The 23,378-nt window shown below is 38.8% G+C and overlaps 1 protein-coding gene across 1 annotated transcript; it reads left to right on the top strand.

Moving 5' to 3' along the window:
• Positions 1–4,445: 4,445 nt before the first annotated feature.
• LOC108674698 lies at positions 4,446–12,058 on the top strand. Its single transcript, XM_018162666.2, has 8 exons — positions 4,446–4,818; positions 6,139–6,395; positions 6,678–6,830; positions 7,621–7,844; positions 8,161–8,279; positions 8,781–9,570; positions 10,545–10,748; positions 11,446–12,058. The coding sequence occupies exons 1-8, from the start codon at positions 4,688–4,690 to the stop codon at positions 11,521–11,523; spliced, it is 1,956 nt and encodes a 651-aa protein (XP_018018155.1). The 5' UTR covers positions 4,446–4,687; the 3' UTR covers positions 11,524–12,058.
• Positions 12,059–23,378: the final 11,320 nt, after the last annotated feature.

Below are 23,378 nucleotides of genomic sequence, written 5' to 3'. Positions count from 1 at the left end.
TGCCTGGACCCAGTAGTTGTAGAGTGGAAGTAGCAGGGTCCATGGTATGCATACAAATCTTGATCCCTGAACAACACAATAGATGCTCCAGGCTGCACCAGCCCAGGCTGGACCATCTGGCCCCCAAACCCGTGTGTCCAAATGACAAGCTTATTCCTAGGTAAGGGCTACTAACTAGTATACTAACCAATAGACCCATGTCTCCTTGCGTACCACTTTGGTGACATCTGATGGTTCTTCATGTTTCAGGTTTTTGGCTTGCCTGCTGAGGGAGCCCTGTTAAGCCGTGAGGTGCATGGAGGATAACTCCACATCCTCAAAAAACTGAAAAACAAATGAACGAGTGTTGTCATGCTTTAAGGGCCTTCTAGACGCTCAATATTATTGCACAATATGGTTTGCACAATATATTGACGGCAGCTCCTAGACGCTCAATATTATTGTTCAGCATTTTGGGTTGCGCAATATTACTGAGCATGTAGGGGCCATATTGATCGGTTGCGCAATATATTGTGCAATTACGCCCCCAGACGTGCTACCGTACTACGCAATCAGTGCCAGCCAGACTCTCACGTAGCCAACATGTTGAGCGATAATGACTTGTGCTGCGTAATAATTGCTGTGTCAGCAAGTCGTAAAAAAAGTAAGAGAGGCTCGCAAAAAGGTAGAAAATGGTCGAAACAGTGGTTTATCAACAGAGAGAAGTTCACCCACGAAAAATTACTTAATGAATTGAGAATGATTGAACCTAATGATTTCCGAAATTTTGTACGAATGGATGGGGAACTTTTTGACGAACTCCTTGCTTTGGTTACTCCTGCAATCGGTAAAAGGAGCTCTCTCATGCGCGATGCTATTCCTACAACCCAACGTTTGTCCATAACCCTCCGCTATCTAGCTACTGGGAATAGCTTTGAAGATCTGAAATTTATAACTGCAGTGTCACCTCAGTCCATATCTAACATTGTTATGGAAACTTGCACCGCTCTGATCATCTGCCTCAAAGAATACATTAAGGTAAGTAAGTAATTTTGTCATTTTAGTTAGAACCTTTTATTGAAAAAATCACACTAAATTAGGAATAAAATTATGTGAGATTTTTTGGAGAATGAAGTCCATCACGAATTCGGGAAAAAGTGTCTTACTGAAAAGTAGCGAAATATGTACCTATAGCTCCTGTGATGAGGTGCCTGCAGGAGTGTTTTGAAGCAATGAAGACATTGATGGGTATTGCAGGGAGGGATTGAACACTAAATGGGGTGGACGTGCGTGACACGTTAATTTCCACTGAATTGCGAGTCAATGTTCCCATTTGACCCTCAAAAAGAATATCGTTGATAGCCTTCTTTGCAAACAACTGTTGTTGGGGATCCATTTTACGTACCTAACTTGACTGCCCAAGCTGCAGCGATTTTGTCGCTCTCATCATGCGGTTCTTGAAGTCGTTTGGAAGCTAATTTCACCAATTCCTCAGTGGGGTCTGTAGCTTTGCGTTTCCTCTTCTTCTGATAATGTTCTTCAACCAGCTTTAAAAAAAGGAAAGATTCAAAATTAATTCGCTATTAAATAGGTTATGTTAAGAAATTATAGTCACAATTATCATTATTATTATACCACGTATATTGTGTAATTATTAGCAGTTTTTAATAAGTTATTTCTTCGTGTTTCAGGTACCATCTACAAACCTTGAATGGAAACAAATTGCTCAAGACTTCAACGATCAATGGAATTTTCCTAATTGTTTGGGTGCCATTGATGGCAAACATGTGGCAATAAAGAAACCTGCCAATTCTGGATCACTCTACTTCAACTATAAAAAATTTTTCAGCATTGTGATGATGGCAGTGGCCAATGCAAACTACGAGTTCCTGATGGTTGATGTTGGAGTGAATGGGCGAATATCAGACGGTGGTGTAATCAGTAACACGAAATTCGGGCAGGCGCTCGCTGACAATACATTGAAAATTCCGGAGCCTGCTCAACTGCCAAACAGCCAGAAAATTTTGCCCTTCGTTTTTTTGGCAGACGATGCCTTCGGGCTGACAGAAAATGTTTTGAAACCCTACCCGCAGGCAGCGTTAACTGTAAAGAGCCGAATTTTCAATTACCGACTAAGTCGTGCACGTCGTGTAGTCGAAAATACATTCGGAATATTGGTAAGCCGATTCGGTGTTTTACAAAATCCAATAGCACTTTCTCCAGAAAAGGCTGGAAAAGTAACCTTGGCATGTTGCTATTTGCATAATTTCTTGCGAAAACGCCAATCCCGAGCATATGTCACCACGAATCTTGTGGACTGTGAGGACTTGCAGGCGGGAATAGTCACNATAACTATTCGAATTTCTTCAACAATGAAGGCCAGGTTTCATGGCAATGGAAAATAGCAGGCCCAAGTGTTTCAACAAATAATTAAATTGAAAACAATAATTGTCTCCAGTAAGTTCAAATTATGTAGGAAATAAATTTATGCTGTAAATTATGATATACAAAGCTTTGGGAGAGAATTAATAAATTAAACAACTTACAGGATGATTACTGGTTTCATTATCATCATCGTCGTGTATTTCCTCATTATCCTCCTGGACATCCATTGTGCTTACTGAAGCATTAGGCGTTTCTTGACTCACGAGGAATCTCATCTCCTCGAAATACCTACCAGAGGGAAGGCTCTACGTCCTCTGCACCCACGCCACTCCTCTCGGCATCACGAATTCGTTTTAATTCTTTTCAAAAGTTGGTGCGGAGACAATTTATTTTCTTTGCCACATCTTGCTTCTCAGCCTGATGGAATCTTTCCCTGTACTTTTCAATCAGTACATCGTACTGTTCAAGCTTCTTAGCATGATTCGCGTAGTCTTGGCACTTGACATCCCATAGAGCTGGGAGACCCCGATATACCTCGATGAATTCCAGTATAAATTCTTTATCAGCTTTCTTAACATCTGCCATGATGTAAACCACGTTGCTAAAATGACACATAGATAAGCGTAGCACTGCTCCATACGACCACTGCGGACACACTGACGCAACATTACGCAATATAGCCCCTACACGGCACAACATCTTGCAGTTTGTGCAATATATTTACAAGATTCTGAAAATCACGCAATATATTGCGCAGACGGTCAATATCGCCCCTAGACGGTCAATAATATTGTGCAAACCTAAATATTGCGCAATAATATTGTGCGTCTAGAGGCCGCTTATGATGAGCGCCTTGCAAAGCTGTATATATGGAAGCATGATAGAATTGTTAATGCATGGCTACTGCTGATATATGTTTTGATTTAGCAAGTAGATCATCTAGGTTTTTTTTCAATATTATTATAATTATGTATATATTTCTATTATTATTATTATTTTTTTTTTGTTTAATGAAGGCTGTTATATTAGCAGCCCTTACTTATCTAAATTACATTAGCAGTAACTCATTTCATTTACTAATATATGTTCCCTGTAAACTTCTACCCAATCCTGCACTGAGCTTACATCAGCCAACCTCACTAAATGGCAGCAATTAACTTCATATACAAAGAAACTGAAAACCACAAGCTATAAGCTCTCAGGCCCAACGGTCATCCATCTGGCAGACCTGCGGCTTTAAGTCCACTCCAAGTGGACACCCTGCAAAGAAAGAAGAAGAAAGAAGTGTTGTCATGTTAGTCATATAATCATTGTCCTGTGAGCACAGTGAGCTTGTGGGGCACTCAGGGGCAGGCGTGCAGAGTGATCCATGCACGACGGCACGAAGCTCACGAAAGTAAAGTAATAGGCTGCGGTTACGTTATTGATGTGAGACTAATGAGTCAGTTCACAGTTGCGAACTTGCGACACGATAACAGATAAGCTTAAAAAAGTAGCAATCATTCATTTAAAATGATTCATTTTACGTGATCGCCGCCTTATCATGGAGTAATTAAACTTCACGGTCTTCATCTAGCTACCTATACTCCCGACTCCCGAGTTCAGATTCACAGATTGTAGGCCAGCCTTCTGTGTTCAGCCTTGTACTGTTTATAGGCCTACCTAAGCTTCCTCCTAACTCGAGACTCCAACCGCGTTCCTTAGTTTCCTGTTGGCTGTTATCCTATAGTGCATAGGCCTACTTTGTATTGTAATTTGTATCACAGACTAAATAAATTTGTATGACTTGTTGACTTGTGTAGTAATTAGTACAACTGTAAAAATAGTGAAATACTGTGCTAGACTATACCGGTATTTGGTAGAGCAAGGTCAACTATCAACTTTGACACGTTTTTTGATGTTCTCGCTGGGTGACTTGCACTCTCTTTGGATCTCAACATTTTCCCGCCAGATGGCCCAGACCTAGTGTTTTGGCAATAGTATGGCTCGCAATAGTATGACATCACTATTTCAACCATCAATGAATGCGTGGACGGTAGAACTAAGACAAAGCTTAATATAAAGGAAAAAATTTGAGAAGTGTTGGAATTACCCACGATGTTGGAATATACTGCGTTTACCCTATTGAAAATGAGTCCAGTTGGAGCTGCCAGATTTCAACAAGTAGGAAAATTCCAATCCTGTTAAATAACAGTCTGCCTAGCAATAAAGGCCAGCAGTATGCTGGCCTTTATTTATTTTATATTTAATTAGCAGCAGCATGGGCATGCTTAAAATGGTAAGCTTTTGATTTTTAGTAAATCATTAATCTTAATATTTTTTCATGCAGGTCTCAATCACAACCATGGCAGTTTCTACTTCTGATTCTTCAGTTGCTTTAAAACTGAGTAAAATATCTTCATTTTTGACGTCATTTCAAGTAGAAAAACCTGCTCACCTAGCACTAGCAGTAAGGTAAGTAAGTTGAATAGTTTCAACTTTTTATGGTCTATACTATTATTACTATGAGACAAAACAATTAAATTTAGATTACTTTTTAGTAGTAACATGTATAAAGAAAATTTATTCATATTTTTCTTGTCAGGAGCTCTGCCTGAAAGCAATAGCATAGAAAAATTTAAGATTATCATAGCTTTTCTACTATTACAGTTTTTTAACTTTAAAATTAAGTAATAAATAAGATTATGATTCAGCTTTTATTTAATGATATCATTTGATACTCATATTAGCTAACCTTTCAAGTTTCATTTGTCTTACTCTTAAGCAAGCTCATACATAGGATATATCTATTTATATATATATATTTATATATATATATATCTAGGTAATTATTTAAACTGCAACAAGAGCTTTCCCTCCATTTTTGGAATCCTGAGATTCCTGCTAAATGAATTATATACCTCTATTATTTTTGACCTAAGATTTTAGGAAAATTCTGTCTAATATTCCAGATAGAGGTGCTATCCTGGATATTATGTTGGAAGAAGATTAGTATAACCTGGTTGAAATTGTAAAGATTGTATATAGCTAAAAATTATTTATTTATTTCACACCCACTTGAGCTCAGCTATTTATCCTTGGTCATTTTATGTGCTTGTTTAATTAATAACTTCTCAGAACTTAGGAAAGTATTTCAAATTTTTATGCAGTAACTTATTTTATACAAGTTAATTTTTCTTGGATATGCATTGCCTGGTTTTGTTTAGACTTTTGGCTGCTATATCACTGGTATTGAGGAATTACCGGTATCTATAAAATTCTTGGCCCTTTATAGGCTCTCAGACCAGTGCAAAAGTTAAGCATAGGTAATGAGTTGCTAACTTTCACAATGAATTCCCGTGATTGCTCACATTTTTATTTATTATACATCCCTTTTGTATTCTAGCCTATTCTAGGATTGCCCTCTAGTCTGTGAATGGCAATCACTTCATCTTACAGCTTGCTAGATTTATGTTGAGCTGTATTTTTTTTAGTTTGCTGTATGAATTTATTTGCAATTTGGACCCTTTGCAACTGCTTATGTGTGGTTCCTTATTTGAGGCTTGGATAGAGTTCAGAGGATGTAATAGTTGAACAAATATTTTTTCAGTACATGCCACAATACCTATGTTTTTTGCTAAGGGGTTTGGAACACAAAAAAAAAAAAAAACAGGATTCACTAAATGTAAAGTGCCTATCACACTATAATCATACTATTTAAGATTGGCTATCCTATCAGTGAAGCTGGCTGTATGAATTTACATACCGTAATTATTATCATTTCAATTTTGGCAGATCTTCATTGCTGGAGGTATCCAACAATCAAGAAAATGACAATCCAAATCTTTGTCTACCTAGAGAAAGAGTAACGAATCACCCATCAGATTCCTATATCACATCAGCTGACACAGAACTTGCAAAAAATCTGCAAGATCAGCTTGTTGGCCAAGATAAATTGCAGCACAACAGTGTTGCTACTTATTATAACAGTGAGCTTGAACTGTTCACTGATCAGTCTTTCAAGAGCTTGGGAAAACGTCTGGAAACATATGGTAAGTTTTCATCCCATTGCTTATTTCATGAATATATTTTTGTGTAGAAGCAAATCTACTTAGTAACAAAAATACCAATGGTCTGAGGCAAGAATGCATAGTATTTTCAAATGCATTGAAATAGCATTTATGAATAGCTAGTTCATTTGACATTTTGGGTTACCTACATTCTGTCACTGATAGTAAAAAATTTTTAGGCAATTTTTTTCCAACTGTTCTGAAGCTCATCATAGGTTTTCTATTGGTTATTGTTGAGCAGTAAAAATGATAATTTCACTTCAGGTCACCACCGTTGGATGCTTCGGTCTGATGTGCTGAGTGTGTACAAATGTGCTCGTCTGGGCTGGTTTATGAGCAGCCCTGACATGCTGCACTGCTCTGACTGCCAGGAGCGTCTGCCACTCATCCTGCCTTCTCCTTCTGCTACCAAGTCTTGTGGGTCCTCTTGTGAACAACACTTTCCTTCTCTCAATTACAACATTACTTGCTATTTTTAATTATTTGCTTGTGGGATTTGGAACACATTAAACTTTCTGTTATTTTCTCATTGCTAAATGTGCTATGTAGCACACATATAGAACCTGCATGCAGCATCATATATAAACATTACAGATATAGGGCTGTGAACTTTCCAGTCATCCATCAGAGAAATCATTATATCATCTTCAAATTTAACAATGGCGCTTCATATTTCAAAATTTCTTCTATGAACTTTTTCTTGTTGTCAGTTTCATTACCGATGTGTGCATTACCAAAAGCAAAGGTTCATCTCATTATGTGTGCACAATTTTTGAAAGATAGCAAATTTTTCTGTTGGTTACTGCCAGTATACACTTTGAGGATTGCTGTAACTCGATCATGCCGTTCCTCAATATTGCTTCAACCCTTTGTCCAAAGATACATGCACCTTTGTCAATATGTCTATTGTAAAATTTACTTGATCTTAAAATTAAATCCTTCAGGGAAAACTAAGATGATAGACCACTTTTCAAACTGATCTATGTATCCCTTTTTCTAAACCAGATTTACTGAGAAAACCTGAATTATGCACTGAATGGGAGAGTGCATCCTTAAATAGTATGCTCTTAAGAAAATTAACTTAAGATGAAAACTCTTTAAAAAATAATAATAAAGGATAGGTTGCTTTCACTGGAGCAGTAAAATATACCGGTACAATACTAAGCTTATTTGTTCTGTTCCAAAACTCATTGCTTGCCCATTTCAGATGAGAGAGCGCTGGAGCTGCTCCACGAGCGCCTTCTAACTAAGCATCTAAAGAGCTGCCGGTGGCGTTTCTACCATGCCTTGTTGTCCTGGTGTCGACCACCTCCTGTACTTGAACCGCCTGCCATCTATGCCTTAGTCCAACTAGCACATTACATCGCGTCAGACATGACCCAGGAGCAGACTTATCTTGCTGACGATGGTGTTCCTCTGATGAACCAATTGGTGAGATGCTAACTACCTCGTGCCCTCCTACTAACTCTCTGAGAATGCCCGTAGCTTGGCATTAGTGCGTCAAATAATCAATTGTGCATTCTTTGTTGACGCAAACCTTTTGTTCATAATTCAAAAGCAGAATGTTCCTTGGCTATTTAGATTTTGGATTGAAATTAACATGACAATGACATCGTTTTACTTGATCGTGTTCCCTATAACTACACTGACTTAACTTTTTACCTCGCACAGAAATTTTTCCATGCATCTTCTTCTTAAGATCGTGACTCATTTATGTAATCGTGCTAATAAGTCTCCCTATAACTAGGTCCTGAGCCAGTCTGCAGTGGAAGATATACTCGGGCCTGGTTACAGTGGCGCCCAACGCACAGCGCTGCTGCTCCTCCTCACTGGCTGGAAAAGCACCAAAATTGCAGGAACTTTGAGGTAACTTTTTTCAATATTTTTTTGTTCTTTTTTTTATCAGATTATTCCTATTTTTTCCTCCGTTCTGGAGTTTTGACACATGAAGACTCCCTTTAGAACTGGCCGCACTGTTAAAGTCTTATTTTCCAACAAACTTGAATTTGTTTCTGGGAAATGGAGATTTATGAATTTGCGTACATTTTTTCTTGGTGTATCTTAATTTATGGTTGTGCTTTGCTGTATGCCATGTGTACATCATTTCATGGCACATGGGGTGTTTCCTGAAATTGCGAAGGTCTTGAATGCTATAGATAATTTTCTCGGTGTTATTAGATTGTGCACTTTGTTCTCATTATCTTTTGAATTCTTAATCATAAGATAGGATGTAATGAGCTCTATTTCTGCATTTAAATTTGTGTCAGCAACTTGTTTCTGAAGAACTTGATGTGTTGATAAAGCAATAACATAACTTCTCAGTTCTCATCTATTTCCCTGGATGTAAACGTTATTAAATTTTTGCAGGTGTGAGTTGTGCAAACGGCGCATTGGCCTGTGGTGCTTCCGTTCTACCAAAGAACACGAGGATCTTTTGTCTCCATCTGCTATGGTGCATGAAAACCTACACGATTCTGTAGTCGACAGCGCTATGTCCATTGTGACCCAAGAATCGCATGCAGAGTTGGACGTCCCCAACTCAGAAGCAAGGGTAAACATTGAACATTCGGATATAACTTCAGCCATTACCACCTCTCTTAATGTCCAGGAGGCACTCTATGCAAATTCTGAGTTAAACCCCTTAAATTTAGAAACGGTATCAGAAAATAGTGACGTGCAACCTGTGGCACATAATTCTGAATCATCCGTGATGGCAGAAGGAAGTGTCTCCGATGCTCCTATGCTTGAAAAATCCATTTGCGATAATGTGCCGGACGAAATTAGAACCAATAAATGTTCTGATTCTGAGGAGACAAGTCATACTGTTGGCGCTCGCGATGATGATGATGATCACGCCATGTTGGTTGATGAAGAAGCACCTTCAAAAATTGTAACGGAAAATATTCCCTGTGATGAAACACCCGTCGTTTCTGAAGTTGACTGCAGCATTCCGGAGACAAATGAGCCCTTAGACACAGTGGCTGATGCATCAAATAATACAGGAAAGAGAAAGCGCCCAGACGATGACGATGTGGACCCTGCACAAGATGAGTTGCCGTCTGAAGGAGATGAGGGTCGATTGAGCAAGAAAACCAAAATATCCGAGGATCAGAGTTCAAATGAAACTTTGAAAGTGGCAAATTCTTCTGAATCTGAGGTACGTTTGGTATTTAGCTCCCCTTTGTTTTCTGAGTTCAAGAAGCTAGTCTTTTTAGCGCATTTTCTCATTTATGGAAAAATCATTTATGGCTATTGTGCTCATCATGTCCATCTGTCTGTTACTTAATGTTTTTGTTGATTTTGAGAAAATGCGCTCTCTGTCACTCACTGCAGTGAGTCCTGAGTTGTATTTTTTAAATTCATTAACAAAATGGCGGAATATCTTTTGAGGTGTTCTGTGTGTAATCTAATTTTATGTTTTCGGAAGCATAAATTTCCAAATTTTGGGTTAGGAGTATTATGGTTCCTCTAATTAATTCATGCACCATCCTACTCGCGGTATGTCTTTACTTGAATACAAAATTAAAATTCGTTTTAGGTATATAAATTTATCAATTGTTGACATCTATCTCAAAATTTAGTCCTATGACTTTATATCACACAAACAGCTACGACCAGTGTTGTTTTCTTAGGCTCTCTCATGTGAATTTATCAAATTTTGTGTGTGTTTACGTTTGAAGCCTGGCGCAGTAAGTTTATTAATGCTATGGGGGCACATACCCAAAATACCTATCATTTCGGAATATGACCTGGACCTGAAAATTTATTCTTAATGAAACTATAGTTAGGCCTTGCAGAACTGGGAGGAAAGATTTGAATCTAAAATTGGAATTTTATTTTTCAATCTAATATATACATTCAATTTGAAAGGTGCAAAATACTTTTTTTTAATTTCTATACGAGAGTCAAAGAAGAGTTCTATATTTTTTGTAAAAAGAGGGTTCTGAGAGGTCTGTCTTCAATTAGCATACTTTAGCTTTATTCCCCGGATTTGCCGTCTGGGATTCCCGGATAGCAATGATTGTCGAGATCCCGGAGAGAGCTTTTTCATCCCGAACAACGCTGGGCTCACCTGCAAGTTTAATCTACCTATATTCCGCAGAGTTTAATCTACCTATGTATATTCCGCAGAAACCGCCACGCCCGGTGCTATGCCCTCTTGGTCAACACCACGCTTGGTGTGCGTGGGTGACCCCCACGGAGCATCAGGTGCTGCCCAGAGACTCTGTGCCACCAGAGGAGCGTGGCGAGCCTGGCTACCGCGTGATGAGTGAGCAGCTCCAACGCACACTGCAGCGCGCCACTGCACAGCGATGGACGCAGTCAGAAAAATACGTCAGTGCTTCTTGTCTTGTATTGTCTGCTGTAGCGAACTAGAAATTTTTAAGATACCAGTTAATTTTTAATTCCTAAGATACCAGTCGCTTCTTAATTCCTAAGATATCAGTTACTTCTTAATTCCTAAGATACCAGTTACTTCTTAATTCCTAAGATACCAGTTACTTCTTAATTCCTAAGACACCAGTTACTTCTTAATTCCCTGATCTAGTTCAACATTGTAATTGAAATCTAAATGATAATGTTGGTATCCATGATACTTTATTGGTATATGCATAGGGATCATAAAAGAAAAGCAAAACAAAAGTCTCTGCTTTGCCAGTATGTGCAGTGGTCACGTTGATTGGAAAAAAGCGAGAGATAAATTTTCCGGCATTTTTTTATGTTTGAATGAACTGGGATGGAAAGTGCTGAACATTATCATGTTAGTGAGATAAAAATGCTGTAATTGAGTTGTTCCAGTTTCATGAAGTGTGCGACTTCGTATTATCATTCAACATGATTGCAGATGGAAACGTTAGACATTTAATGGGATATGAGAAATATGCAGCGTCATTTCGTTATGCTCCAGCTACTGATATACTTATTATGCTATTGTGTTTGCATAAAACTTTGAAACATTAAACCATTTTAATTGTGTCATACGATTTTCCTTGTCACTTAGCAATGTCTGATTTGTGTTGGCTTCCAACAGAGCTCTTGCGTCGAGGGCGTCCGCAGCGTCAGGACTCTCCTGTCCTCCTGGCTACTCGGCGGTAATTCTACATCATGACTCCTTTTTGCAGAACAAGTTTAATAATTATCATCATCATTCAATTGTATATTATATATCATGTTTATTTAAGGAATTTTGTTCTTTTTTCGTCCTCCCAACAACTCCGTCACGATTTTTGTACTTTCGAGTTATTTTGATGCCGCAATCTGATGCCGCACTGCTTTTTGTTGTGGCATTTGATTGTGTCGCCATGTTTGTACTGTTCTCGATAGTCTCTGTGCAATCATTATGTCTCAATTTTCCGTTTCTTATTCTTTTAACGTTCAATAAGTTCAATCTTAGCATTTAATGAGGTACAAATTTTTTAACAAATAAGGGAGAACGCTTACAAGATATGAAACAAGAAAAGCGGCGCTACTCTTTTGGCGAGATACAGGATTTCCGTTGAAATATTGATCAATATTTTCTAAAAAATATAATCGAGAACATTTTGTCACAGTGAAGTTGAGCTGTAGCCATTATCTTCGTTAGTAATAAAAAACTTACTTGTAGATGCCTTGACGATAGAGGTTCTTGCTCACTAAAATAAACTTGATTACATTCGTTTTTCTCTTATCCTTGGCTGAAATGCTACTTGGGTCGATATATATTTAGTTGACCTGCTGATCGCTAGCTTACCAATGCGTTTTAATTTTATTTTATTCGGCCGTTCAATTCGTGAATGCTACTTTATACGGGTTGATCGTGGAATGCGCACTGTTCGAACCCATAAATGTTTAATACTGCCGTATGCATCATTACATAGGGGCAGATATGACATTCTATTCGAAATGTCTCGTTTTCGTACAACGAACCTCCAGCAATAGTCCAGCCTCAACTGGACTCTCGTACGCTACCAATAATGAAAATCTGCTCTTAGAGTGAGATTAGAAGTATTTCAGGTAGAGATGTGATGTCGGAGTTATTGAAGTTGCAACTCGTGCTGATAATTGATTAGGATATAAAGCTTCTGAATACTTCCAGACACAGCCAATGTTGCTTGCTGTCGAATCCGAAATGACTAGAATAGTATAAATCCTTGTATACCTTCTACTGATTTACTAAGAACTATCATCACTTCAAGGTTCAATGTACTAGCTCAAAGACTATTTTTTACCTAGCTAAATCTCCTCAAAATAATTAAAATGTTTTAAATAGCCCCCTCAAGACCCCACGTGTGCTCTATGTACGCCGACGACACAAAAGTTTATAATAGAGCGAAGGATGCGTCAAAAAAGCGCAATTGCAAGATGCTCTTGACAGTTTAGTTAACTGGGCTGATACGTGGCAGCTGCGGTTTAATGCTGACAAGTGTAAAGTAGGTATTTCACCTCGGGAAGAACAATGAACAGCAAGATTGCAGTATGAGAAGACATGGTTGCAACGAGAGGGTAATAACTGAAAAGTCTAGAATGGAAAAAGATCTCTGAGTTTATGCCGACAAGGAGCTGAAATTTTCTAAGCATGTTGAAACGTAAGCTAATAAATCCAACAAACTTCTTGGACTAAGACGCTCTTATGAGTTCCTACATGCAGAAGCGATGAAGCAGTTATTGCTGTCGTGCACTCGAATCTAGAGTTTGGAAACGTGTGGTCACCGAGATTTGAAAAGGACAAAAATTTAATGGAGACTGTTCAGAAACGTGCAACAAGGATAATTCCAGGCTTGAAGGGCAAGTCCAATGTCATATGAAGAAAGAATAGAGATTATGAAGCTTCCAAGCCTCAGTTATCAACGTAAGGTAAGCGACGTAAGCCTCAGTTATCGACGTCATACTCAGTAAGGTCCCCGAAGGATTACTAGAATTTGAAACAAGAACCAACACCAGGAGCCACGGCTATAAACTAAAAAAAATATAACTCAGTACTCACTGCAGTGAGTGACAGAGAGCGCATTTTCTCGTCGACGAAAACTTGCGGACACGGACGGACGGACAGACAGACATACGGACATGGCAAGCACAATAGTGCATTTTTCCATAAATGAGAAAATGCGCTAAAAAATGCGCTGCAACTTCTCCACGCGACAACATTTCTTCTCGCTTCGAATCACCGACATGTGGAACAGCCTCCCCGATGACATCGTTGGCGCTCCGAGTATGAACGCGTTCAAGAACAGACTAGATAAAGCAATGGAAATAAATATATTCAGACTTGAAATGCCTAGCACCATATCGAACCCGGTGGAAGTGTAGTAGCTAATTCAAACTATCGTCAGTCTCGAAGGTCCGGTCAAATGACACGATTTTAGATCTTCTGTGAACAAGTCACCGAAAGTATAAGAATCGGCGACAGGCCCATTCAGCGCCGATATCACAATGTTATGTTATGTTACGACAATCATCTTCATCTTGTATATGGACGTTAAAGTGATCTTAAAACTATATTAATCATTAATATCATTAACTATTTTCACTTGATAAAAATAATTTCTCAAATGTTCAGAGACAAAAAAAAAGAACGTTTCGTAGACCATGAACGCATTTAGTTGTAGTTCTACCTCTTTAATTGTATTAATGAATGAGAGAAAAGTAACAGGATGAAAGCTTATTGGATTTTTTAGTGAATTCTCCCTTCACTACCTAGTGATAAATACTGAGGAAGAATCGAGATAAAATATAGCCTTAGGATTTTGGAAGATTTATTTTTTGCGAAAATGTATGCCGTTAGCTTTTTGTCACTCGCACGATTCAAGTTGGCAACCAGTGCCAATTATGGAGTGAGCGAGAGTGTACTCGACGCTAATATGTCCTACAACATCTCTTCAATCATTCAAGCTCTTACTATTGCTGTCATGAGAGTAGAACTGGCTGAGGAGTGGGAAGAGCTGGAAGAAGAAATAAACGTGAGTATTGATCTTCAGTACACTATTTCGTTACCATTGACAGAGGGCAGGATTATTATTGCGTATCACTCCTGTTAATCGTTTCGTGCTGCCGTCAGCTGGGCTCTTGTGCCCCGTCGTAAAAATAAAATTTCTCCCTCTGATAGTTTTAAATGAATAATTTGAAGTAATCCAATTTCAGAACTGCAATATTTGTTGTTATAAAGCACTTCTGCAAGTGAAATGTTAGGCTCTTGAAAAATTTAGCCCTGAATAAAAAAAAATCTGAAAACAAATCCATGATTAAGCATTTTTTATTCGAGTTAACACTCGTTTTACCTGTGCAAAAGTGATATTTTAGAGAAAGTATTTTAGCTTTTAATTATACAAGCAGTTATATTCATTAAAACTAAATAAAATAAAATGTGTGTACATACGAAACAACATCGTTTGAGCGATTTAGCGTAAACTGAAGTCTTCCACTTAAATTAACGATTCTCTAGCGTCTAGTCAACAAATTGATGGGCTAGGTAGGCAGAGAGCTTTGATGCTCAACGCTCTGACGGATCGTTGCATATAATTAATGTGTCTTATGTACTTGTGCGTGCAAAGTTTGCTGTAAAATTCCAACTTTTTATCAAATTAAAACAATTATTTTTAGATATTCACTGATCAAGCTTGTCTTTTTGGACTTTAAATAATTTAAATTGAAATAAAAAAAGTCAATTCGAGTCCGAGATTCGTATGCAAAATCCTGTATGCGTTTGTCAAAGTTTGTGTTTGAAGCCTGGCGCCGTATATATTGTAGGGGTCTGATCGGGCGCGTATCCAGGATACTTATGGTGAATAATGGTGCCAAGAGGTGACCTGGAAATTTTATTTTTAATGGTGGAATTCTGTGGCATTATAAAATGGTAGGGAGAGTTAAATTTTACATTAAAATGTGATTTATACTATGTGAAGTACAAATTTTATCTAAAAAATGAAATTTACAGCATCCCTTATATTTCAAAATGTGAGTTGAATGGGGGTTCCGCGCTAAATGCGAGGTTCTTTTTTAATTACGGTAAGTTAGTTTCCAAATTATTAAAATGATTCGAGATGATGGTGTTTGGGATGACACCATTTGGAATTATAGGATTTTAAGGATTATATAACCCGTCCAACGCCGCTACTAGTTCAGTATTGAAATAATACCGTCACCCTCATAAGAAAACTTTAACAATTTTGCTTTCAATATTTTCTATATCTTCTGAAATTTGTCCACAGACTAGCTATCGAATATAATCACGTGTGGTTCTTCGTTTACAATTGTCGCCATTTCCGTTAGGGCGCGTTTCTTGGTCTTTCTTTTTAACGTGTTTCATGTTTATTCACTCGGCGGCTAGAGTCCAGAAATGAATAATTGTCGCGGGCGGACGGCACACAATTCATTTGTATTCAGCAGGTCACTTGTATTGTTTAGAGTCGAGCACCAGGATTGTCATGACGAAACCCGTAAAGTATTCTTCTATAATGCGGTCATTATTCTACGCACGAGACGCCGATTTCATATTCTAGAAAAATGTTGAACAATTAAATTCAAATATTTCCGATTTTTATTTTAGGTTCAGAGTTGCAAGCCTAAGAAGTTCTCCACAGAGATTTGGTTCTGCAGTTTTTCCTCTTGTTAGTAGAATCAGATACATGAAAATTGAAGCATATTTTGCAATTTTGTGATTGAAGGCAATTTTTAAGTTATGGAAGTATAATCTTATTTGCAGAGTTTCAGTGGTTTGTTTTATAATTATTCAATGTTTCTTCAACACGATAAAAATAGACCAAAAATTTCATGAATACTCTACCTAGAGCTCATTTTAAATAAAAGATATTATTTTCCTTGAGAACAATTGAAGATCTTGGAATATTTGAATAATTCATTGGACATTGTTATGCATACAGCACAAGTGGCCGGGCTCTGGCTTTCTGTTTATGGGAAGAGTTCAGTCCCACATGACTAACGCTCCCTATCTGCTATTGTCCATTGTTCTCGACCGAGTTGAGGGTCGTTGTGCACGGACCTTTGTGAGGTTTTGTGAGGACAAAGTAGACCATGCTACTGGAATATCCCTCTCTATTATTGCATGTAATGTTTATGTCATCTATAATCTGCCTACCACATACTCATAGAATAATCTATTGCAAAAACTTATGCCTTAAAACTTCGGTCTAAGCCGATACATTAATATTAAAATTAGATTACTTAATTTCACCTAATTAATTATTAAAATTTATTTTCTAAACTAAAACCATCTGACGCAGTAATATCCGCCGCCGTGAGTATATATCTCTTATTGCTTTACTTATTATTAGTATTATACATATAATAATGATGAATTATAATGCAATCTTGAGACCAGCCGGCAGAGGATTTCTTATGATCATCCTTTTATAACCAATTTTGTTTAGAACATCACCGGCTTTCACTTTTGAACTGTTATTGATGAGAGGCAACATTATTGCCCAGTGAAAATTCCAACGCAACTAACACAATTGTATTATTTATTATATTTATTTGACATAAAATGTGTTAGTAATATTAGATTAATTCGATTGAACGCTATTTCTGTAAGGCCTGTGTCTGATGATCCAGTAGCACATTATTGCAGATGATCGTATATTGCAACACCAGATGATCGTATAGGTGTTGGCTTGCAATAAACTCCACGGTAGCCGCCTGACAAATTTCACTATCAGTACCGCCGCGCTGGTGTCAAATATAGTAATTTTTCATCGAATATATGTGGAAACTCTTGCTTCTTGACTACAAAAGTTGTACTGTTGCCTCTGAATGACTTTCATTTGATTTCTCAATAAATCGTAGATTTTAGATATGGTAAGAAGTGAAATGAAATGAAATTCATTTCTAGCGGCGTCTTTTAAATGAAAATTTTCTAAAAAGTGAAAATTCTAAGAAGAAAATATTTTTTTTTCATGGCGAATAATTTGTTGATGATGAGAGTTTTGACCGCAAACAAGCTTAAATTTTTATGAACAATCTTCTTCACGTGTATGTAGTTCGAAAATTTTCTCCATTGCTCAATGAAATTTAAGTAATAACGATTTAACAAGCATTTATGAGCTGTGCAACATAATAATTGACTTGTATACATATTAAATTAACATAGAATAAGCGGAACTTAGTAATTGTTAATTAATGGTTCAGTCATCTAGCAAGCACTTGTGATTGTTTCTACCTCAAGTCAGAGACATGACAGGCACGCTTGACACGTCAGTACGTTCTCTTTATGTACTTACATTCATGGGACGACCAACTGACTCCCTCAGCGCCTCTGTCACTGCTGGACATCCTTCTTAAGCCTCATTTCCTGTCTTGCGCTGCACCACTCTCGTGATGGCATGGTGGTGACGGAGGGTCATAGAATGCTGGGTGACGATGTGTGTTAGGGTGCCGGGTGACGGAGGGTGATATAGAATGTTGGGTGATGCATGGTGTGACCGTGTGAGTTAGGGTGCCGGGTGCCGACGTGTAATAGAATGATGGGTGACGGCGTGCGCGAGTGTGCCGGGTGTCATATATGACTCTTATTCATATATGACCAAGAGTACTCTAGTCATATATGACGGTGTTAGAGTACTCTAGAGTATATCTGGAGTCTCTATACTCTATCTATCTATACTCTCTACTCTAGAGTATATCTAGAGTACTCGCATATGCCTCTCAGTTGTTTTATCGAGAAGGACAATTTAGAACAATCGTTTCGCGTGAGTAAATAAGATTGCCGCGAAGGATGTCGTTCGAATATTAAAATTTCTGACTTAAGCAAATCTTGTCAAGCCAAATTTCAGTATGATTATACGTTAGGATTTAATTAATACCAACTGACAGCAGTCATAATTGATGATTTATACGTCGAGGAATAATATCTTTACAATTGACTATAACAAGTGTTATCAGAATATGTCATTTGGAAGCAAAATAACAAATAAATTCGTTTTCATCTACTCCATGACAATCTTGATGTTTTTTGTCTTCTGCATCTAAGCGAAGTTTGATCGCAAGCTCCACAAGTCTTTAATGTACATAAAATGATATTATTGGTTTAACTTTTCAATGCTTCAAAGACATCGCCAGCCAAGCAACGCTACATCACCAGCAGCAGCTCAGATGATGCCTGAGCGCTGACGACAGGCCAGGGCGTGCACAGCTTTAAAGTGGATCCTCCTGGCTGAGTGCCCTGATGGTCGGATCAGCTATAGTGTCCACATTCCTGCTTTTGATCCAAAATAAGTCGTCCGCATTGTGCGCTGAATTTCAGTGTATATACATATATACAGTGTGTACTTCACTCTGAGCATGCCTTCCATTAGTTCAAAGCCCTTCCGTTCTCATGGCCAAGGTCATAATATAAAAAAATATGATTCGGTACTTGCTGCAGTGAGTGACAGAGAGGACATTTTCTCGTCGACGAAAACGTTAGGTCACGGACGGAAGGACGGACGGACGGAAATGACGAGCACAATAGCGCATTTTTTCCATAAATGAAAAAATGCGCTAAAAACTGTTGAGAGTTCATAGCTCGCCAGACAATCACTGATGGCTTTTAAAGCTAATCCCACCAATCACAGACGGGAAATCGGCCGCCACCTGTACTTAGGTCCCTACGTGCATTTACGCCGCTTCATGTACTTAGGATTTCTGATAGGAATGATACGTTTTTGCACTGTAAAACTGCATCACCATAATCTGAAAATTCTGGAACATGCATCCCCTATCAAACATCTCAGAAGAAGCATTCAGAACATGCATGTCCTTTCTAGTATTTCTAAACATGGACCTCATATGAAGCATTCCAAAACATGCACATTCTATCGAACATTCCAGAACATGCATGTCCCATCGAACATTTCAGAACACGCGCGTCTTTCGAACATCCACGTGTGCAAATTTATTACACACACGGCGGCCAGAACATATAAGCATACATGCACTGGACAACGCTAGCGTTCATCATTTGCAGCGATGGCGAAATGTGTGTCGTAACGTGGAAGGTTACGATCAGAGGCTCTCGTAGAAGACACTGCACCGCAGTTAAGTGACTTTAACGATTCTGTTAACAGCCTCCATAATTTGCCCGTTAGTGTAACGGGAATACGAGCTAAGGATATATACTCACTGCCAGCTCTAATTTTGGCTTTCAAGGCATGGGATATAACAAGCCAGTTTTCATTTATAATAGCAAACTCTGATGCAATTGTAGGTAGAAAATGTGAAAATATTTCATATTTTTTGTTCACACGTAATTTATTCAGGATTCCTTAACAAGATTGAATGTTGAGATAAATTTCATTATAGCCTCGTGTCTATAATTTTCGGGCTTGGTTCGTTAAATGCTTCAGGGAATTCATGGCATTTTTGCGTCATGCCAGTCAATTTATTACATATTTTTCTAGCTGGCAGGCAGTTTAGAGACATATTTATTTAGAGACAGTTTATTACATATTTTTCTTTTCTGGCAGGCAGTTTAGAGACACGAGAATATTATACAAATTTTCGGGGCTAAACGTCCTCACAGGTCTCAGATCGTAGAGTCAGAATTATGAATACTCAGAAACAAAACTTTGAGGTGATGAGTCTAGGTTTTGAAGCTAAAGCGAAAGGTTCCCTTTCCTTTCCCTAAAGACTTGCATTGAAAGAATTTTCTTAAAACCTTACCTATAAACTGAATGCATGGCAAAATTAGCTTTGTACGAGCAAATCGAGAAATTGTACGAGAAATTCTTGAACTGTTTATGAGTACTACTCCTAAATAAGATGTAATGTATATTTTGAAAACATTATAGAATTCAATAGATGTCTTGAACTGAGAAGATTCAATGAAAAGCTTGAATTCTAAATGCCCAGTAAAATTCATCACTCATGAAAGTCAAAGGAAGTCCTTAACTGGAAAAATCTCAATTAATATCACGAAAGCATAATATTTAGTGACTATATTGAACTGAAAATATGAAATGCATATCTTGAACAGCTTACTATTATATTAAAAAAGTTTGCTATAGTAGGGCAATCGCTAGCTATACAACGCGTCATCGTTCTGCTTCTTCAGTTAGAACTGTTTTTCAGAGCTCGAGCATCGCACCCTAAACGCCACAAAACTTCCTTTTAAAAACAAAAACAACAAAACAACAAAACAAAACTTCCTTTTTTTTTTGCTGACAGTCTTTCCATGTAAGTTTCCGTCAGAGTTGCTGATGCTTGAGTCCTTATCTGACTGACAGATATGGTACGACAGGGTGATTAACGGAAACTTCCTGATTTTAAAGCTCAATAAAAAAGAACTAGTAAAGATGTCATTACAATATAAGTTTAGTTGAAAAAGGCATTACCTGAATTTTTTGTGTTGTTTACTTTCGAAGATAGCATCGGAGAAATGACGGCCTCCTACTTCAATGCATTCAGTTATTCGATTTTTGAAGTTCCGTTCAACTCGCTGATGCATATATCCTGTATGTTGGCGATGGCCTTGCGTACTTTGTTGTTCAAATGAGGAAGGTTCGTAGAACAGTTATTGCAAACATTGATGTAAGATAAACCCATAAAAAATACTTCTATTTGCCCTAAATGTGTTCACCCACGTAACAATCGATTTCCGATCAGGAACCCGACCTGAAGGACAAATACGGAACCGAGTACGGGAAACTTGTAAAGTAGCGATAATGGCAAGACCATTAGAAAATTAAACTTCGACAGCAAACGCATGCTGCTTACTTGTACAGTGCATAGTGGCAATTTACGAAATAGGACTAAAAAATTCATGACATTGCTTGTTTGGTGCAAAATTCAAAACAGGAAGTTTCCGAAAATCAGCCTGTATTATTCTGATGCTATCGAATTCGTTTCTGTGGAAGATGCCGCTGTCAATAACATTGCTGGCATAGACTGTCGAATTCTTTCCACTGACAATAACATTGGTCAGCGCCATTGCTGGCATAAATTTTTCTGTCAGCGGCACTGCTGGCATAGATGTTCCTGTCAGCGGCACTGCTGTCAAAGATGCTGCTGCCAGCGGCACTGCTGGCATAGACGTTCCTGTCAGCGGCACTGCTGTCAAAGATGCTGCTTCCAGCGGCACTGCTGGCATAGACGTTGCTGTCAGCGGCACTGCTGTCAAAGATGCTGCTGCCAGCGAGTCTTCCGAGCATCTCTGGCGCCACGGTATTGATCACTGCTGCTGCTGCCGCCGCTGCCCTTGCGAGTTCTCATCTTAATCGCCGACACCGCAGCTCATATTAACTGTAGAATACTTGTTACATTTTTACACTAGATAGAATACTAAGCGGTATTATCTTACTGGAACACTCTTTGGCAGATTAATTAATCTGCTTCTTATAAGACGTCCAGTCAGCTAGTAACACGCTATTCCCGCTGTTGATAGCGCTTCGGTTATTCCGACGCTAAACAAGCTTTGTTTCTTATCCTATCCGTTTCGCCGCAGTCCAAGTGCGGTCGTTTGGACCTTATAACGACAGCTGCCAGTGCCTCGATGTCACAGCTGTGCATGGCTTCTGCTTCTCTTTAACTAGCTTAACTATTGTTTTCAATAAATCATCAAATATCTAAATTGAAGTCTGTTTATTAATCCATGCAATTTCTTTGCTTTTTTTAATCGCCGAAAAAACGACCATATCATAGAGACAGTCAATTTAGACTATTTGATGCAGACAAATAGATAGGAATGCAAGGTAATCTGTTTAGTAAATCATTAAATAAATGATTAATTTATCTATTCTTGGACTATATTGAAGAATCCTAACCCTCGGTCATACGACCAAGGGCTCTGCCACCTTGAACGTGCCTGCCTTATTAAAAAAATCACACACATACAGTTAGCTGCATTACATGGAAGGAAGTTGTTCACAGCTACTAAAATAGCTCTCTAATCGGAAAAACAAATTAAAACAGTTCTATTCATCAGTTGGTGCAAAACAATCAGCTACTCCCGGTTGGGTTATTATAAACTTAGAACAGAAGTATTTATAATGCAATTATTTTTCATAGAATTACTTCTAGTAACGTCTGGACGGCAAATGGTCAAAGACTACTAATATCCCTCAGTTCTATGTAGATCAGCTGTGCCATCAACTTTAGATGACTGGAATCATATTAGCAACACAATTCCATGCCTAACCTTTACTCATTCAGCAACCTTATGTACTCTAACATGGTTAACCTCGTTGATTATGATGAACTTGAATTGCAGGCAGTGTTAGATGACAAGCCGAGGCCATTGATCTTGATCTCACCGTGAGCCACCGGGTTGATGCAGTCCATTTGACTTGATCAATTCTCTTCATTATCCCACCTGATGACTAATGCTTTAGGGAGCTGATAGCTGCATGGAGTCCAAGACTTGGAAGAACAGTCGTCAGGGAAATGTTCATGCGTGAGTCATGAAACTCGTCGTGTACGCGTCATGAATTTCCAAGATGCGGGAAGAACAGTCGCCAGGGAAGTGTCCAGGAGTGAGTCATGGGACTCATAGTGAGCGCGTTATGAACTTCCAAGACGCGGGAAGAACAGTCGCATATCGGCGCGCGGGGTGAGGGGGGCAGTCGGCCTAGCCAGTCGGGTAGGCTCGGCGCCAAGCGGCTCAAATGCGGACCCTTTAACGGCGCTCCGACCATTGCTGTCCGTCGCAAGCCGTCTCCGGCCTACGCACAAATCAGGGAGCCGAGCTACAGCCGCCAGCCCAACTCCTGCTGGCAGCCTGCCATCGGTCCGCTGCGATCCTCATCCTGCGCTCGTCACATGCCTGCCTTCTTGTCGGACAGGCCTTCCTTGGTCTTGAGGACTCCTTTGTCCACTGACGAAGCTCCTTGCCCGGCTTCTTTTCGGGCCGGCTTTTTCCTGCATTGGGGACTTCTTTGTCCACTGACGAAGCTCCTTGCCCGACTCCTTGTCAGTCGGGCTTTCCTTCGTCTTTAGGAATTCTTTGTCCACTGACGAAGCTCCTTGCCCGATTCCTTGTCAGTCGGGCTTTCCTTCGTC

Source organism: Hyalella azteca, unplaced genomic scaffold (assembly GCF_000764305.2).
Source record: "Hyalella azteca isolate HAZT.00-mixed unplaced genomic scaffold, Hazt_2.0.2 contig13534, whole genome shotgun sequence".
NCBI classification, from domain to species: domain Eukaryota; kingdom Metazoa; phylum Arthropoda; class Malacostraca; order Amphipoda; family Hyalellidae; genus Hyalella; species Hyalella azteca.
Note: the sequence above shows the minus strand (reverse complement) of the source record. Positions and strands in the feature narration are given on the sequence as shown.

Excerpts from the sequence above, each read along its gene's own strand:
- LOC108674698 (XM_018162666.2), top strand. The coding sequence starts at position 4,688 with ATGCAGGTCTCAATCACAACCATGGCAGTTTCTACTTCTGATTCTTCA. Across the intron at positions 4,819-6,138 it reads CACCTAGCACTAGCAGTAAG|ATCTTCATTGCTGGAGGTAT; the intron begins GTAAGTAAGTTG and ends CAATTTTGGCAG. Across the intron at positions 7,845-8,160 it reads TTCCTCTGATGAACCAATTG|GTCCTGAGCCAGTCTGCAGT; the intron begins GTGAGATGCTAA and ends CCCTATAACTAG.